The sequence below is a fragment of the Dendronephthya gigantea genome, unplaced genomic scaffold (assembly GCF_004324835.1).
Source record: "Dendronephthya gigantea isolate DGI-Jeju-01 unplaced genomic scaffold, DenGig_1.0 000001F, whole genome shotgun sequence".
Classification (NCBI taxonomy): Eukaryota; Metazoa; Cnidaria; class Anthozoa; order Malacalcyonacea; family Nephtheidae; genus Dendronephthya; species Dendronephthya gigantea.
Genome location: NW_021163011.1, coordinates 5064252 through 5083529, shown reverse-complemented (window position 1 = coordinate 5083529; position 19278 = coordinate 5064252). Strand labels below are relative to the sequence as shown.

General features: G+C 39.0%; 1 protein-coding gene across 11 annotated transcripts in view; it reads right to left on the bottom strand.

Moving 5' to 3' along the window:
* Positions 1-19278, bottom strand: part of LOC114525547 — a 61324-nt gene that overhangs the window by 17232 nt on the left and 24814 nt on the right. For all 11 annotated transcript variants that reach the window (XM_028546933.1, XM_028546940.1, XM_028546953.1 and 8 more), the window contains 24 exons: positions 18556-18750; positions 17987-18135; positions 17519-17687; positions 16875-17009; positions 16262-16414; positions 15576-15937; positions 15018-15174; positions 14479-14644; positions 14002-14172; positions 12572-13771; positions 11977-12362; positions 11259-11454; positions 10161-10791; positions 9689-9930; positions 8711-9289; positions 8345-8531; positions 7975-8189; positions 7403-7564; positions 6946-7164; positions 4206-6770; positions 1498-1665; positions 1285-1404; positions 522-1010; positions 157-396 (listed from right to left, as the gene is read on the bottom strand). In XM_028546933.1, coding sequence (XP_028402734.1) covers positions 157-396; positions 522-1010; positions 1285-1404; positions 1498-1665; positions 4206-6770; positions 6946-7164; positions 7403-7564; positions 7975-8189; positions 8345-8531; positions 8711-9289; positions 9689-9930; positions 10161-10791; positions 11259-11454; positions 11977-12362; positions 12572-13771; positions 14002-14172; positions 14479-14644; positions 15018-15174; positions 15576-15937; positions 16262-16414; positions 16875-17009; positions 17519-17687; positions 17987-18135; positions 18556-18750 — 9256 coding nt within the window. The remainder of the gene's footprint in view (positions 1-156; positions 397-521; positions 1011-1284; positions 1405-1497; positions 1666-4205; positions 6771-6945; positions 7165-7402; positions 7565-7974; positions 8190-8344; positions 8532-8710; positions 9290-9688; positions 9931-10160; positions 10792-11258; positions 11455-11976; positions 12363-12571; positions 13772-14001; positions 14173-14478; positions 14645-15017; positions 15175-15575; positions 15938-16261; positions 16415-16874; positions 17010-17518; positions 17688-17986; positions 18136-18555; positions 18751-19278) is intronic.

Below are 19278 nucleotides of genomic sequence, written 5' to 3'. Positions count from 1 at the left end.
GTTCAGAAATCAGGTTTGTCACACTTGCGAATAAGTGAAATGTAGGAATCTTAGAAGAGACTTGTTATTGGGAAGAGAGTCAGAGAGACAGTTGGGAATGGGGATGACAGGACATAAGGATGAAAAAAGTATATTAGTTATTCAATCGATACTTACCACCATCACAGGGTCCAGTGACATTTGATTTACCAGAAAACTGACAGTAATGACCAGAAGTACAGTCGGTACATTGATCAACTTTAACTAATCCAGCTCTTTCACCAAATGTCCCCACAGGACACGGTTGAGTATCAAAACCTGTACCCTCAGGACAGTAGGAACCAGCAGGACATATATCTGCCTTTGAGCCCGTCGTACAGTGATATCCTTCTGGACAGCGGTAACAACTACTAGCCCCTATAAAAATATATTTTATATGAATACATTAATTTAGGGCCATTTAGAGAGACAAAGATACAACATTTTCCATGTATACAGGACGTACATTGACTAAAAAGCTTCAAAGAACAAAGTGCACTTACCTGTGTGATTCATGAAAGTTGCATTAGGACAAATAGATGGCTGTGATGTCTGTTCAACACAAAAATGGCCCACCGGACAAATATTACCGGATATTCCATCCCTCGGTTCGTTTGTCGTAGCATTTGAAATACAGAAGAATCCTCGGTTGCAGGATCCAGTAACAGCGTTAAGACCTGATCTTTCACAATACTTTCCTGGATCACACGGAATACAATCACTGAAACTGGTTTTACCAATATCTGGCTGATAGGAACCTGCAGGACAATCTATAGGCCTAGGTGTGCCCACAGGACAGTAGCTACCATTAGGGCAGCGGACACCATAGGAGGGATCGTTCGGTGTTGGAATATGTGAGCCCGTTTTGCACCAGTAACCAGCGGTGCACTTTAGTGTAGGCACGACAATTCCTTTCGTTGGACAATAGTATCCAGGCAGACATGGCTGGCAGTTCGTTACATTCTCTTGACCTGTTTTGTTATTAAATGTTCCTAAAACATACAAAAAAGGCCATATACAGGTTGCTCAAATTGTGGAATATTTTACTATCTATCGTTCTACTTTTTAAGAAGACTGCAGAGCATAGACGTCAACAGTGAAGAGTGAAACTGAACGCCACATTCTATATACTGCATATCACTACTTGATCTGACGTTAGAAAACATTAGCCTCCTAACTTTCCGTGAAGTTTAGGAAATATTCTAAGAAGAAACGTATATTATTGGATATAGCATAAAATTAATTTTAACAGAATATTTAACACACCTTTAGGACAATTTTCTCCTTCCACTGAACCAGCAGGACAGTATTTGCCTCGGCGACACGGTCCTCCAGTTATGCCATCTTCAGGAGTGATATTAGAAGCATTTTGCTTGCAATAATATCCTGAAAATAACACAAATACATTGTCCAATAAGGAGTAAGTCTTTTTCAAAGTCCATTTTACACAGAGAATTACAACTGAAGAACTGAAATTACCTGCAGCACAATCTCCAGTTGGTTTGATATTGCCATATCCTGAACAGAACTTTCCAGGGGAACATGGATCACATTGAGATTTAGATATCAGGCCAACTTTATTACTGAATGTTCCGGGTGGACATTGGTATTGTCTTTCTGATCTTGTGCCAGGTGGACAATAATTACCTTAAACAACGATACACGTATTGCTATTGGAGTGGAAGACTCTCTTAATATTTCCTAATATGATTATCGTTCATTAGCAAATTCTACTCAATTTATCAATAATATTGCAGAGCATTAGGTTAATCTTCGTATGTCACAGAGCTTCTATAAGTAAACAAATACCTTCGGTATTTGGCCATGCCCGAAAAACTGATATGATTTTGGTGTATTTGTTTTCAGGCATTTTTAGCCCTATGGTTATTGCTGAAAGCAAGTATCTTAATTTATCTTCAAATATTTCAACTATGTAACTAAATAACTATTTAAAAATGGATACAAATAAAGACATTATGTTATGTTAATTTCTTTGCCTCAGGCAAAATCAACACTGCGACACAACAAGCTTGCGGACGAGCTCATCGGTGCGACTTAAAAGGCCAGCATATTGAAAGTGCTTTAATAAAAATCTAATATAATTTACGTTTATGTTTGACGTTTGTGTTATATAATTTATGTTTGACGTTTCATGCTCGCTGGCATAAACAACAGTTTTGAACGAGGTTTTGTCGTATCAAAAAGCATCAAGAATAAGTTTATGATTCTTTATGCAGTTTAATCATATAATAACTCTTAACCCAAATTATGTATGGCAATAAAACACAGCAGTAATAAAAGCAATGAAACAGTCCGTGACATTGTCAAAATCATAAAATTTTAATATAGTAATTTTACATCGATGCAAAACAGTTGTTCTCATATTAACCCATGCATGCCTAATGTAAAACAACAACGCACAAGTGAAGTGTTGTGAAAAAAATTGGTCCACTTCGTGCGTGCAGTAAAATTCCTTCCAATCGTAAATAGCAAGTTTCACAAACATACAAGATATACTTAATTTGAAAATATTGAAGTCTGTGAAAAGTTGTTATAATTAAAGTGGGTTAAAAATACATAAAACTCCGAAAATTAATCGGTTTTAATAACGTCCATATTGACATGAAATAAATTTTATATTTGAAACTGGATATTACTTGTCTTCTTGATGCAATAGTTTACATTTGCAAGAGTGAAGAAAAATTAATCATTTTCAGATATGGAAGAAAAAGATGACACGAATGATCGCCAAAGTATTCGAGTGAATTACATTCATATTTCGTACTTCGTTATCTGTTTCATTGGCGTCGTTTTACATTCTTTACTTCTAATTGCGTTTTTCAAGGATCCTTTAAAATGCTTCAAAAATTCTGGCACAATTCTGGTGATAAACCTGGCGATTTGCGACTTGCTAACATGCTTGATTGCCCCATTTTATTTGTGTGTAAAGGTAACGGGATGGTCAATGGCTTTGAAGTTCCTCACCTATACCGTGGCAAACGGTTCGATCACCACATTAGGTTCAATTTCCATTGACCGCTTTTTACTGGTCGCTTATCCAATCAAACATCGTTATTTGATAAAGGGTAAAGTAATAGCAATCTGGCTATCCTGTCTTTGGTTTGTGAATGTTCTATATCCTACGAAACAGCTGATATTCGGAGCACAAAAACGCGACCAGGTTTGGCTGAATATATTTGGTTTTACAATAACTACATTCTCAATAGCAATATACGTCGTAACTTATTTCAAATTAAAGAAACAAATGCGGAATTTACAGGGTCTGCGAACTTCAATTGAAAGTCGGGCGGAAAATATGCGAATTCTTAAAGAAAAACAATTCTTGAAGGCAATCATTATCATAGCTTGTGTTGCTTTCATTTGTATTATTCCTGCAATTGTTGTGGACACCATCCACAAGTTTATCAACACTGGGACTACACTACTATTATCTTCTATATTCTCTGGTATAATATATCTCAATTACTCAGTAAATCCTGTTATATATATCCTGCTTTTGCCAAATTATCGCAAAACATTTTGTGTACTGTATTATAAAAGAAGCTGAAAGCCGATACTCCTGTGGAATTTTGAATAAAAATGCCACAAAGTTTGTAAACGGGTATACTTCATAATTACATGCACTGGGACAAACTATGTATTAACTGGCTGTCCTAAATAGTGTAGAATTGTCTCCGTCAAGATTACCTAGTTGTTCATTTTTGAGTATAGGTCAGCAGGGCCGTAGCTAGAAGCTTAATTGGGGGGGGTGTATATTCATGTACTCGTCTTATGCCCGACTGATTTCTTTTGGAATATACACCCCCCCCCCCCGCCAATTAAGCGGTCTAGCTAAGGTCAGCCGAAAAGCGCAGTGAAGTTCAAAATCTGTTTCAATATAATTTATGCATGTATATCTTCATTGTTGTACTTCATCTTCGGTCTATCCATCGAATTAGCTGAATGTTTGAAGATTTTTTTTTTAAAAATCACACATGTTGGCTGCCATTAGTTTTTAAACGGCATATTAATGGCAAAGGATTGGCTAATCGGAATCGTGTAATCCAGATTAAACTACAATTAATCTACCTAACATTTAACTGCCTAACTCCCCCGGGTTAGAAAATTTAGTCATAAATATGGGTTTGAATTATTCTGTTATTAATTGTTGTAATTACAGTACTTACCTGCAGTACAGTTTGAAGGGACTATAACACCATCAGCAGGACAATAGAAGCCTTCAGGACATTCTTTACATTTATATTGTCCTTGTTCGTTTTGATATTCTCCTGCTGGACACGGCTCAGGTCGAGGACTACCACTTTCGCAGCGATGTCCCAACTTACATTGGATCGTATCGTTATGGATCGAGCCTGATGGGCAATAATATCCTTGCATACATTTAAATGTTACTTTGGTCTCAGCTGGTCCTGGACAGTAGTAACCTTCAGTACAGTTTTGACAATCTGCTAGAGAGGCCTTGTTCGTATCAGGGTTAAATGTCCCAGGTGGACAGGGCTCTTGACGTGGAGTTCCAGTAGGGCAATAATGCCCGGCTTCACACACGACAGGGTTTGATGAGTTCGACCCAAGCGCGCAATAAAAACCTTCGGTACAATTACCCGACGGGTATGAAAGACCCTCTGTGTCACAGAACATTCCTGGTAGACACAGCCGTGGTTTAGCTGAACCTTCAGGGCAAAAACTGCTAACAGGACAAATATTTCCAGTTTGATTAACCAAATAGGCAGGGCAAGTGAAGTCCAAGGAATTGTTGTAAACAAGATCAGAAAGTAGGGTAGGCTTTTTACTATGTGCCCCTCTACTGCAGTACCAACCGGGATGACAATCACCTGAAGGTGAAATCAAGCCGTATCCTTCACAATATTTACCAGGTGTACATGGTAGACAGAATGTTGGCTTGGAGGCGCTGGTAAGATTGTTGAATGTACCAGGAGGACACTTCAGTGGTGAAGCATTACCAAGAGGACAATAACTGCCACGTGGACATATATCGCCATAACTTTCATTGACTGGGTTAGGTTTAAGCGATCGACCAGAACAATAATATCCGGGATAACAACTACCATTATAGATAGCCTGACCAGGGTTAGAGCAATATTTACCACCAGGACAATCTAGACAGTTTGACAATCTTCCCTGTTTTGACAATGGCGTGTAGGTACCACTTGGGCACGGTTCAGGTTTATGCGAACCTACATTGCAATAATGTCCGGGCGGGCATGGTCCTCCTTCATTTGTTGTTACATTATCATTTGGTAATGTTGCTTTGATAGTACAGTAATATCCTTCGTAACAAACTCCACTTGGTTCAGTTATACCAGATTTTTTACAATAGTGCCCTTTCAAACAAGGTTCGCATTCATCAACAGTTGTTAGCTTACTTCTATTTCCAAAGGTACCGAGTGGACATGGGAATTGGAATTTAGTGCGAGTTCCATTAGGGCAATAGTAGCCACGAGGGCAATCAAGTGGATAAATCACTCCGTGGGTTGAAGAATTGATACCACTGGATAAGTTAGCTCTGGCATCAGCAGGATCACAATAACTACCTTCAGGGCAGATATAACAAATTCCCATACCTTTGTATGGTTGATAATAACCTGGTGGACAAGGCTCATGAGTTCCAGCTCCTTCAGGACAGAAGTGTCCAGGTTGACATTCCTTATCTGGTGGACTCTTCAATACCTCTCCAGCAGGGCAATAATATCCCTTAGAACAGTTACCTTCAGGTTTATAAAGTGCATATGATCCACAATATTTCCCTGCATCACATGCTCGACAGTTATTACGTCGTTGATTTTCATATCTAGGTGCATATGTTCCAGGCCAACAAGGATTTTGGTATGAACTTCCTTCAGGACAATAATACCCAGGTTCACAAATTCCTCCATTATCCTGACCAGTTGGTTTACGATTTACAGTACTGCCATTACAATAGTAACCTGGAGAACACAGTCCAGATTCTTTATCGAGATAATCTTCATCACAATAATAGCCTGGTGTACATGGCTTAGGTTGATCACTTCCTGGTGGACAGAATGTTCCTTTAGCACAAAACCCTCCAGTCTCACCTAACAAAGGACATGCACTGTAATTCGCAAAAATTGATCCATTTAATGGTTTATCCTCCCAAGATCCTCCACGACAATACCATCCTGCGGCACAGAGGCCACGAGGTTCAGCTTGGCCGGCAATAGGACAAAACTCTCCAGGAGGACACATCTTACAAGTACTGACATCATTTCCATGTGAATAATTTTTGTACGTGCCTATTGGGCACGGTTCTGCATGGCCACTGCTGTTTGGGCAGAAGTATCCACGTGGGCATCGGGTGTATTCGTATGAAGCATTTGGACAGAAATATCCAGCAGGACATGGTAAGCAAGTGTCCTGCCGTGATAGCGGGTTATATGTTCCAGGTTTACAAGGTATTGGGGTGATCGTTCCATTTGGACAGCGATAACCTTTTGGACATGGTCCTCCAGTTTCGGATACATTAGAGGGGTTTGGCGACGAGGAACCTTTCTTGCAGTAATAACCAGGATAACATTTACCTGAGGGCCAGCTTAAGGCAGGTTTTCCGCAATAATGCCCTTCTAGACATTTTGCACATTCTTTGACATCTGAACGATGGGTGAGGTTATTAAATGTTCCCATTGGACAAGCTCTAGGTGACAAAGCGTCGCCTTTCGGGCAATAATGACCTTCCGGGCATATTCCAGCATCACCTTAAAGTGGAAAAATGACAAACGTTAATAATGCGTAAACATGCAGCATGTGGTTGGAAGTTTGAGGCAAAATTTGCATCTTTTTAAATTTATGCCTCGTTTTCGAAAAGGAATTTAACGTCTTACCATTCGTTTATTTTCATAAAAAAGTTTACTAAAATCTATCAAATGATACCTTTATTTCCACCAGATGGTGTTGGTGAGTCAGAACCATTTCTGCAGTAAAATCCACCATGACACGGGCCATTTGGAGTTGTGCTGTTAAGAGCGTCACAGTAAAAACCTGATGAACACGGATTACATTCTTGAGGCAACGAGAGGTAGAAACTGTTACTGAATGTTCCAGTTGAACAAGGCTGAAGATCGAATCCAGTTCTCTCGGGACAGTAGAAACCTGGAAATGAATTAACAATTAGGAAACTGTATTCCGAATGCTGACTCAATTTTAATGAGCAATTTCAATGAGCGAGAGATGAAATCGATTATACACGTTATGACAGTAAGATCTGATAATGAGTATCTTACCCGAATCATTCCTTCCTACAATGACTCTACCCATGAATAGAGTGATAACGCGCATTAAAATATTATACAATGCTATTCATACTGGGTAATGCATATACGATTTTTACCTGGTGTACACGGCACTGGTTTTACTTGATTAGTACAGAAATACCGCGCGGGACAAGGATCACATTCAGCGGACTGGGAATGATTCATGTAATATCCTGGTTCACATGGCTTTGGAAGACTGCTTCCTGATGGACAATAATGACCGATTGTACACTCGTCACCTGTGAGAAGTGAAGCATACTTTCAAGTGGACCTGAATGAGAGTACTACTTTTATAAACATATTTAATATCAATCTGCACAAATCCTCTAATATTTATAGATAGTGGACATGTCAATATGACCTCTTGACGTTTAACAGTACTTAAGCAGTACTGTTAGTGAAGCACCTTGTGGTACTTCTAGTGAAGCACCTAGAGAGTTGATATCGCAAGAAAGTAGCAAATGTAAGTAAATGGAAGAAGCTCTTCGCAGTATTTGTGTTGGATTGTGCTTCGTTGCAAATATGTGTAATTTCGTTTCACTTGTTCACTCCTGTGCTGCATAATCATGATAACATTTCAGCTTGACCATGCTCAAATATTGATGAAAATGCTTTATGAAACCCGTTAATACTTTCAGTTCAAACAAACCTGTAACCCCATCCACCGGTGTTGAGCTCGTGGCATTTCCTTTGCAGTAAAAGCCAGCAGAGCAATTTCCTGATGTATCATTAAGACCATGTTGTTGACAGTAGTGTCCAGGTGAACACGGCTTGCATTCTGAAGATGACTTTAAACCTTGTACAGGAGAAAATGTTCCAATAGGGCACGGCTTTTCGACTACAGTACCAGCTGGGCAGTAGTATCTATGAAATTAATACAACGGTTAATGTTTAAACTTTTAAAGAGGCTGGCAAATTGGGTAAGCGAATGACACATAATGAGGCTCAATTGTGTTAAAAATCTCAGCTGTTTCCACCAGGTAAGACAATGCAAATAAAAACGAGGAAACAAGGCATACCCGGGAGAGCATCGACGACCAGAATGACCATCAGTTGGTGCTTTGTGACTAGCTCCCTGTATACACCAATAACCAGCTTCACAATAACCATCCCAGATCTTATTCGATGTTCCAGAACAATATCTTCCTGAGGGACATGGAGTACACTCATCACTGCTCTTTAAGTGAGTTTTGTTGCTATATGTTCCTAAAAGCATGGAAACAAGAAACTGATTGTTCATTCATGAACATTCATAAAACATACATTATAATTCAGCTAGCGATAGATGACAAAAAATGGCTAACAGAAAGTTGAAAGCGAGGCTTCTGCTAATTCTGTAAAAACAGGTTTTTATTTCACTAAGAAAGAAGTGTAATAATACAAACCATTTGGACAGCCATAGGTGAAATATTCTGCTGTACCATTAGGACAGTAGTACCCCTGTGGACAAGGTCTAGGGAGTTGAACACCATGTATACACTGAGTAACATTAAGTATTGTAGCATCACAGTAAAACCCTGCTGGGCATTCTTTACATTTCCATTGACCATATTCATCTTGATAGCTGCCTGACTCACACGGACGTTCCACAGAGCTTCCATTAGGGCAATAATGACCAGGTGTGCATTTGAACTTTGCAGGTCGTTTAGAAAACTGCCCAGGAGGACAATAATAACCACGATCACATTCCCCGGTCGGCGATACTAATCCCCCTGTACCACAGTAACTGCCTTCCGTGCAAGGTTGGCAGTCGCTGACGTTCTGATTTCGTAATGAATTAGAGAATGTTCCAACAGGACATTTCACTGGAAAGGGTGTTCCGATAGGGCAATAATGACCTTGATGGCAGACATTTCCGGTGATATTATCACGAGGGTTTGATACTTTTGCCCCAGCCAAACAATAATAACCTGCATCACACGGCCCAGTAACGTTTGATAAGCCTGGTGTTTCACAGAAATAACCTGGAATAAGAGACAATATCATGTTACAAATTCTATCCCAATTATTTGAATGGAACAACTTTCAAGGACGATCGAAAATTCTAATGATGATAACCGAAAATTGAATCGATTTGGCAAATTGAATTTATTTAGAAAGCAGTCATTATCTCATACACAATACACTTCCTATACTACCACTCCCACAAGCCTGTTTTAGATGATGCACTTTGCAATAATTTGTTCGTTTGATGTTAAGCAGGACATAATGGATGGAGGATGTTTGGATCAAATTAATTTCTGAAATCGTATTGAGCACGCCCTACGTTTTGATGGACCGAATTAAACATATTTCGGATTGGATTATATCATTTCAACGAACACAAAAAAGTAATGCAATGGTAAGGATGAAAGATTTTATACCTGATTTGCACGGTGTTGGTTGTGGTGAACCAGGAGGGCAATATTCTCCTGGCTGACATTCTCCACCAGTTGTTGTGTTTGGGCAGTAACAAGACGTGGTATTTGATAAACAATTACCAACATGTACAGGCTGTTTTGACCATGCTCCACGAAGGCAGTACCAACCACCATCACATTCACCACTAGGTCTGTCTCTTCCTGCAGGACTACAGAACTTCCCTGGTGGGCATAACTCACAGTCACTGCAAAAACAAAGATCAAATGAAGAAAAAGATTCGCAGGAAATATACTGATAAAAATCATTGTAAATGTACCAATAGAAAAGATAAGTGCAATGTTTTTTTACAATTATTAACAGTTATCCTGATAGCATATTTTTTATTAACGAATTAAATGTTGCTCATTACGAATTATGCCAAGACTTCGAAGTGTGAAGCGAACTTATTGCGATATTAAGTAAATCAAAACTAACCTGACGTCAACACCACGAGATTTGTTGTTGAAGTACCCACGTGGGCAGGGGAATTGTCTAGCGTACTTTGTTCCCTCTGGGCAATAATACCCTGCAGGGCATGGTTTGTCACATACTGATGAATTACCATCACAATAATGTCCAGAACAACATTTTTGACATGAAGATTGACCAGTTTGATTGGTGAATTCGCCAGGCGGGCAACCTTTGGGATGTCCAGTACCAAGCGGACAAAAACTTCCTCTAGGACACGGTCCTCCAGTCTCATCACTGCCATCTGGATTTCTTACTTTTGCTCCGCGTTCACAATAGAAGCCTGGATCACAAAGTGTAGAGTAGTTGGTCAAACCAGTTTGACCGCAGTAATATCCAAACCAACACTTTTCACATTGACCAGAAGATATTAATCGCGTTTTATTTGAATACGTTCCCAGTGGGCAAGGTAATGGCGATGTTGTATTCTTTGGACAGTAACTACCAGCTGGGCATGGGCCAGCCACTCCAGTAAAGGTTACCTCTGGATTTGGAATATCTGATCCTTCAGTACAATAATAACCAGCGTCGCATACTCCAGATACACTTGACGCATTAGGAGATCCACAGTACTTACCACCATCACACTGTCGACATTCTATGACAGAAATAAAAAATTTCGCAAGGTTGTAATCAAAACACCTTGATCCAGCAACTTCAACTACAAAACCTGTGATAAGACGCGCTTTCAATTGCGTCTTCTCTTATATAAATTCAATGACTTTGAACGATCATAGGTAAACACATTAGACAACGTATGCCATAATTTAATGACAAATCCTATAATATAATCATGATAATACCAACAATTCAGAATAAAGGAATACTAAATGGTTTCCGTGCAGAATTGCGTGATACTGCCCTTGGGAAATTGCTCTACTTTCGGAAAGCGTGAAAAAGCACGAGCCATATATTTTTTTAATAAAATAATTACAATGAAACGACGGTCAAATTTCCCGCACAAAGCGGCATTGTAAACTTTCCGTGCAGGATTGTCTCATACTGCACGCCTACGAACCAATCAAATTGCGTGTTTTATTGTAGTTATTATATAACGAATCTTACCAGATTGTTTCTTGAGCCCAAGTGACGTGCTGTATGTTCCTCTAGGGCAAGGTGCCCAGTCATAACCAGTACCATTAGTACAGTAAAATCCAACAGGACACGAAACAGGATCTTGGCTTTTATCTCCAACACAATAAAAGCCTTCAGGACATATCTGACATTCTTTTTGAAGATAATCCTTGTTGAATGTTCCATCCTATAATAATAATATATAAAACGTAATTCTTTTAGGGACACTTTTGTACCAAATGCATAAGCTGATTTCATGTGACAGACGAGCCCGGCTGAATTATGCCACAAAAAACTTTGTTTAGTAACTTATTAGTAACAAATTCATATCTTCTAGAAATAAAACACATCCGTAAATTTTATTTCCGAAAAGGCTCCAAACCCGGGCGCGATCCAGCCTAAAATCTGACTGAAACCTAAAGGATAAACCTAAATCAGCGAGTCCATTTTCCCTGAAACTGCTCTTTTTACTCCATGTGGAAGATTTTACACCTTTTAGCTTTTCTTTGGGCCTTAATTGAATGAGCATTGAAAGGTATGCACCCGAATAAAATTTTTTTAATTGCATTAGGTTTTTCATCGAACAATCCTGAAGGAAGACGAATTTCATGTTCACAATTAACCTCAGAACTACTAGAGCAATATTTTGTTACGAACAATCTAAAATTTAAAACCAAATTACAGTACACTCTTTATAGATAAGATTTACCTGACATGGCAGTGGTTGAGGTGATCCTTCAGGACAATAATGACCTGGTATACATACACCACCAGTATTAGTATCATTAGGTGTTGCACTGAGAGACCCTCCTCTACAAAAATATCTTGCAGAACATTTGCCATAAGGCTTTACTAATCCAGGACGATCACAATACATTCCTTCAGTGCATGGTAAACAATCACTTCTTGCTTTAAGACCAGTTATATTAGCGAAAGTACCAGGAGGACAGTTGTCTGGGGCTTCAGTTCCTTCTAAACAGTACTTTCCTTTTGGACAAGCTTGGCCAGTAACGTTGTCTGTTGGTGTCTTAGTAGAACTTCCTCGAATGCAGTAAAATCCAGCTAAGCAATCTCCAGTAAATGTATGTGACGAACCTATACAACCAAAATATTGTATTTCAGTAACTTGTGCTTATAACACCTTTCCCAAGCATTATATTAATAATTATTAATAAATAAAGCTGACCTATTAACAGCACGACAACTGATGTGTTTAATGACTTTACGATGAGAATTCTATTCTTCCGTAAAACTAATATAATTTGTGTCATTTTGAGGAATGTAGAATTCATATTCTACTCTACCTTTACAATATTTTCCAGGTGGACACGGCAAGCATTGATCAGAAGAAGTAAGTTGTGAGTTATTGCCATAGGTTCCATTGGCACAGCCGAATTCTTTAGCAAATCTTGTTCCATTAGGACAGTAATATCCTCGTGGACATTTATAGGAGGAGAAATCACTGAGATCATCCTTGAAGTCACAGTAATATCCACTAGGACATGGTTTACATTTGGTTTGTTGCGTTTCGTCTTGATAAGATCCCGACGAACATTTCGTTGGCCAGGGACTTCCTTCTTCACAGTAGTGACCAGGAAAGCATTGATATGCCATTTTTGAGAATTGACCTGGAGGGCAATAAAACCCGGGAGAGCATAGTCCACTTGTAGCACTTAAACCTTGGTCTTTACAATATGAGCCAGCTGTGCAATTTTGACACTGGTCTTCTCTAAAGTTTCCAGTACTGTTTGAAAAAGTTCCCTTCTTGCATTTCTCTGGTATGTATGTTTGTTTAGGGCAGTACCTTCCCGGTGGACATATATCGCCAGTTACACCATCATCAGGCTTAGGTTTCCATGCCCCTTTTGTGCAATAATATCCAGGACTACAGACATCTGTCACATTAGTATTTCGAGTTCCTCCACAGTAATATCCACCTGTGCACGGTATTGGTAAATCACTGCCTTCTGGGCAATAATGTCCGGGAGGGCATTCGCCACCAGTGGCATTACTTGGGCAAACACAGTCACCAGAAGTAAAGTTATCTAAGTCCATCGGTTTATCAATATATGCTTTACTAACACAATACCACCCAGCAGCACATTTTGCCGATGGACGAGTTAAGCCCGATTGTTTACAGTAATATCCAGGTGTACATGGTGTGCAGTCTGATATGCTTTTAGCCATTGTTCTGTTATTAAAATATCCTTTTGGACATGGAAATTCGTACTTATTCTTGGTACCGTTTGGACAATAATGACCTTCAGGACATTCGTACGGCGTGAAATCTGTTGAGTTCTCTGGGCAGTAATAACCTTCCCTGCATTCAAAGCAATCTTTTTCTCCAGTATTTGGATTGTACGTTCCCGCTCGACAGCCTTTCGGATGCGAAGTGCCATTTTTGCAAAAATGAGCCGGTGGACATGGACCGCCTGAAGATGTCACAACAGCAGGATTGGGTGATGAAGAACCACGAAGACAGTAAAATCCCGCGTAGCAGTCACCTGAACATAAAACATCGTGATTTAGATATAATTTTCAAGAGTTTTCTTGGTTTATAGTGGGGATATTGCCCCGTACTTGACAGGTCGAAAATGTTTTAGGAATTGTACTTCGCTACGGTCACTACGGTCACTAATGTTATTAAATGTTATGATGTTATTAAATCAGAGAAATTCAAGACCAAAAAACACACAATTCATCTTTTTTGTGTATGATTTATAGAAGATCGTACCTGAAGGAGATGTCAAATTCTTTTGACCACAATATTGTCCATAAGAACACAGCTGACACTCAGACACGTTTCTCAATCCTTTTACGTTAGAGAAAGTTCCAGCAGGACAACCGATAGGATCCGCAGTCCCTTCTATGCAATACATTCCCGTAGGACACAACCCTCCAATACCTACAAAAACGTAATAATGTTATCTGTGCTTATTTTATGTTTATACCAGTAGTGTTGAAAGGATTTGGAAAGAACACCCCAGGTGTAAGGGAAATTAGCTTTGGAACTCCTTATAAAAACTCAGAGCGAAGATCAACATATGTATCCCTTGATCGGGCTATCATTAATGTCCATTCACTATGAGGGCTGAGGATTTTGGGGGAAGGTCTCTATATATAAACGTTAACCCGAAAGAATTTCATTTTAGCTAATCTCAAATGCATTTCCTATGACGATAAATACTGCTTTAAAAAAATATTTACACACCAGTGAAATTCGCACTTGGCGTAGGAGTGTTGACACCACTTTTACAGTAGTAACCATAGTGACATAAACCACTACCATTTCCTGACGAGAAGTCTATTACTCCATAATTCTGACAATATCTACCAGGTTTACATTTCAGACACTGATCTTCGCGACCAAGTCCTTTCTAAAATATACCATATCAAATGCATTCATTAGTTACATGTTATTAAATTATCTTTAGCTTGGCTTTTATTTTGTAAGGTCTTTAGGTCAATACCTAAAGTCTGCTTACACGAAGATCCAGCTAATTGGATCCGACAAAATTGGATCCTGTGAACAGGTGTACAGAATACTACATTATTCGCGATTTGTCTGATTACAAATTGTTCTCTGACAGAATCTATCGGTAAAATATTTTCAGTGTTTGTCACTTCTATTTCATTCTTTGCCTAATGCAATTTTTGTTTGGAAATTGTTGAGTGTGTTGAGTTCATCATGGTATATATCCATGTCTAATCATCTTAATCTCGTTAAATCCAGGATTATTGAATACTCACAGAAGGATTCCATGTTCCAGGAGGACATTTCCTCCAGTTACTATTATGAGAACCTGCTGGACAATAATGACCTTCGGGACAAGGTACAGGATTCTGACCATCAATGCAATATGATCCCTCTGGGCAAACGACACATTCTGCTAGACCAGTTACATTACTACAAAAATAAATAGCCATGTGCATGGAATTAGACAAAAATTAACGGCAACCGAAATTGTTTTCCCTTATTCTTAAACGGGCAGAGTATCAGTCACAGATATACGTCGTTAATTATCCCTAGTCTGTGGAGGCCCTAATAAGCTCAATTAGGGTATAGGGCCTATATGAAATACCTTATTGAAAATTAGAAAATCAAAAAAGGAGAAAAATTCGTTTCCTATATACGCATGCACTGCCTAGACACTGTTGGATAATTGCCATTTGCTGCCGCCGAGCTTCTTTACGAGTTTCTAAAAGGCAGTTTTAGGCTTGTGTAGTCACGCGTGGATATTACGTTGAACTAAATCTTTTCAGATTAATTAATGACATTTTTAGAGCAAAACAAAAGAAACAACAAACCTGTACGTTCCTAGTTGACATTGCTTAGGTTCGCTAGTGCCATTTGGACAGTAATGGCCTTTAGTACACTGACCGCCAGTGGAAGAATCAACTGGCATTGGTGATTTTGCGCCACTTTTACAGTACCAACCAGCACGACATTCTCCATTTGGAGCACTAAGACCTTTTCCATTACAAACTCGACCACCATCACACGGCTTACAATCCCCGGGCTTTTTTCCTCCAGCATAGGCATTATATGTTCCATTCTCACATGGGTGGTCGTAAGGGCGAACGGTTCCCGCACGGCAGTAATACCCCGCAGGACAAACTCCGGCATAATAAGAGAAATTACCATCCAATAGCCCGTTTGTTAGGTTTCCCTAATATGAGAAATATATCACTTGAACGAAATTCTGAAACTCAACGCGGCAACAATGTTATACGAGTTTTATGCAACAGAAATTTACAATGATAATGAAATCGAGACGTTGTTGGAGACCCTAAGGCTAAGCGCCGCTTTATAGCTACAAACAAACGTTTAAGAAGGGCTCTGCATGGGTATACGATTATTATCTAAGCGCATAAATACGAGAAGAATGCAATTTTTCCTGGCGCCAGCAAGGCGCAGTTGATCCAGGATGCTATTCGGGATCTAGTTTTGAATGAATTTTCTCGGAAATTCGGAGTTTTGCCATTATACTTACAGGATTTGGATATGGTGATCCCTGTATACAGAAATATCCTGCGTAACAATCGCCTTCGTAGTTCGCAAGTCCCTGTCGGCTACAATATTTACCCCCCATGCACGGTTTACAAGAAGTTTCTGATTCTTGAGCTATATCACCGTTGTATGTCCCCTAAACGGAGAAATGACTATTAGACGATTTTAACAAGATCTTCACAACAAAGCTATGTTCTAATCAGATGCAGAAATAAACTTCAAGGCCAAGGGCCGATTGTTCAAAAGCCGGAATATTTTTGAATATCTAAGACAGTGCACACAAACTAAAACACTGGATTAGAGTTTAACCCCATGCAGGGTTAGCGCTAACTCAAGATGTTTTCTTTGCATCCAACTCAATCGATTACAACATGCAGAAATCGAATCTGCGACCCTGCATGTACCTTTTACTTTGTGCCAAATATAAAATGTCCGTCAAGTATTACACTTAATCCCAATTGTTATATTTAAAATTCAATAAAAACGTTTTCGAAGCAAATTGAAAACCACTATATTATAATATGGTACGTATTTATCTATAAATAAACTATCAAATAGATAAGCTAGCGCTATGCAACTTTATGCTAGATACTTACCGCAGGACATGGTGTAGGTAATGTACTATTGCCAGGACAATAATGTCCAGTTGGACATAGATGGGCTTTGACAAGTCCAGTTTCATTACAAAAAAACGTTGGGAGACAGGTATCACATTTATCCATACGGTCAGACTAAAACAAAAAATATAACTACTGAAGTAAATCAAATAACCCATCAACTTATAGACGTTTTGCTTAAACCTGCATGAACTTCTGAAAAACAGGTACAAGCTAGTTTTTGAAATGAATTCTACCCATTCTCAATATGTGTTGTACCCCCTCATTCCAGTCGTCGGAATTATCTGAATTGTTTCTACATCATGCTGAGGCCGGTTTAAAAACTCCTACATCGTTAATGTATATAGGATACCAAATATTGATCCCTCCCCCCGCTCTCCATAATAGGTTATATGAGTTCTAGCGAAGTCTGCACATATACTTGCATTATGCATATCACCATATTTAATACGCGTGCGACCAAACTTTAGACTTCAACTCAATATGGGATATGCTCTTTTCTGCTTAATGGATTGAATTTCTAATAGGCCATCGGTCTATTGCCTACTGTATATCTTCCCTATACCACTTGCAAAATGGCGCAGACTACCACCAAAACCGTGACTAAACAAAGTATACGGTACCTCTTGATAGGTCCCAACAGGGCATTTCACCATGTAGGCGGACCCTTCCTTAGCATAATGGCCTTCTTCAGCTGGATGTTGTGTAGGTGTTGATGACGAACCAGTGCAAAAATATCCTGCAGCACACTTCCCTGTTGTTTCCGGATTTGTATCTCCTGCGCAGTAATATCTACAATATATATTGATTTTACTTAACTATTGTACTAAATAGCTAATATGCATATACAAAAACATAAATACAGGTTTAATAAATAATCATAGACACTCTCAAAGCTCATTTAGCATAAATAAAATATATGTTCAATATCTTTATCATTGTACAAACGTCTGAGGCTGAGTGGCGAGTGCAGATTAGTTGTTGCCGATCTATAGACTCCTTCAGTATGAAAGCATACACTACCCAATTATCTGGTGTTTATCATATATTCATGCAGGCATATAATTAAGCTATGATATAGGTTCCCTTACCCAGGATCACAAGCTTGGCAATCTGCTGCTGAACTAGCTCCTGGTGATTTTCTGTAAGTCCCTACGGGGCATGATTGTGGGGTTTTCGCTCCCTCTGGGCAAAAGCCACCTGCGGGGCATAGACCTCCGGTAGGACCATCTGGCGGAGCCTGGGAAATAAAGAAAATACGCATAATTAGCCTTTTTAGGTTTGATTTTGACACGTCACAAAAATTCTTTTTGGGGAAACGTTTCCTTGGCTCTGGTACACAGTACCACGAATAATAAAATAGAAAGACTACTTTGACTAGACTGATGTAAGCACAACATCCTGTGGTTGATATTCGTGACGAAGTATAGCGAATAAGCTAACATTTTTGAGTTAACGTTATTTATCTATATTTTTGGCATTCAAATCATAATATTGAAACCTAAATTGATGTTATTGATTTCAACCAGCAGTTTCCAATCCATTTATTTATTCTATTATTCATTTATTATCACAAGGTAGAAGAAACGTGATGATTGTGATACGCATATCTTCATCACTATTCTAGGCTCTATAAAAAATTCGATAATCTAAATATTACCGAGGTAAAAGCCTTCCCTTTGCAATAAAAGCCAGCGTCACAAAGCCCAGTTGGTTCCGTTAAACCAAATCCAGCACAAAATTCTCCCGCCGGACATGGTGCACAATCCACGCTTCTCTTCACGTGTGATGAATTACCATAGTAACCATTAGGACAAGGTTGAGGAATTGTTGTGCCAGTAGGACAGAAATAACCCTAATTAAGTGAAATATGCGGTAAAAAAACATATTGATAATGAATTTCACTGAAGACATGAAGTGAATCTTAAGCTGTTACGATGATAAACTAATTTGCATTAATCTAACTTAATCATGATTGCCAGTTAGGCCATTACACAAAATGAACAATTAAATTAAAAGTAACCGTTACATTTTTATTCCCTTTAACCAACACTTATGAGGAATCGCTAACTTAAAGGCTGTTTTCCATTGCATTTGCTTTCCCGTACGGGCGAAGCGGCCTTTGAAAATCTGCATGGGCACGTGACGGTCCACAAAAACAAAGCACGTTCCACCCGTACGTATAAGCGAAAGCCTTGAGTTGATTGACATAGGATTCACCATGGTTGGGCAACACGCAAGAATATATTATTAATTAGATTTCTAGAATAGCTAAAAAGCACCCCCCCCCCCCGAATTTAAAATTAACCTTTCTTAGTAACTGCTAGGTTTAGAGTCAAAAATTTATCAAAAGCCTACAATTTATATACAGAAAAGCCGGATG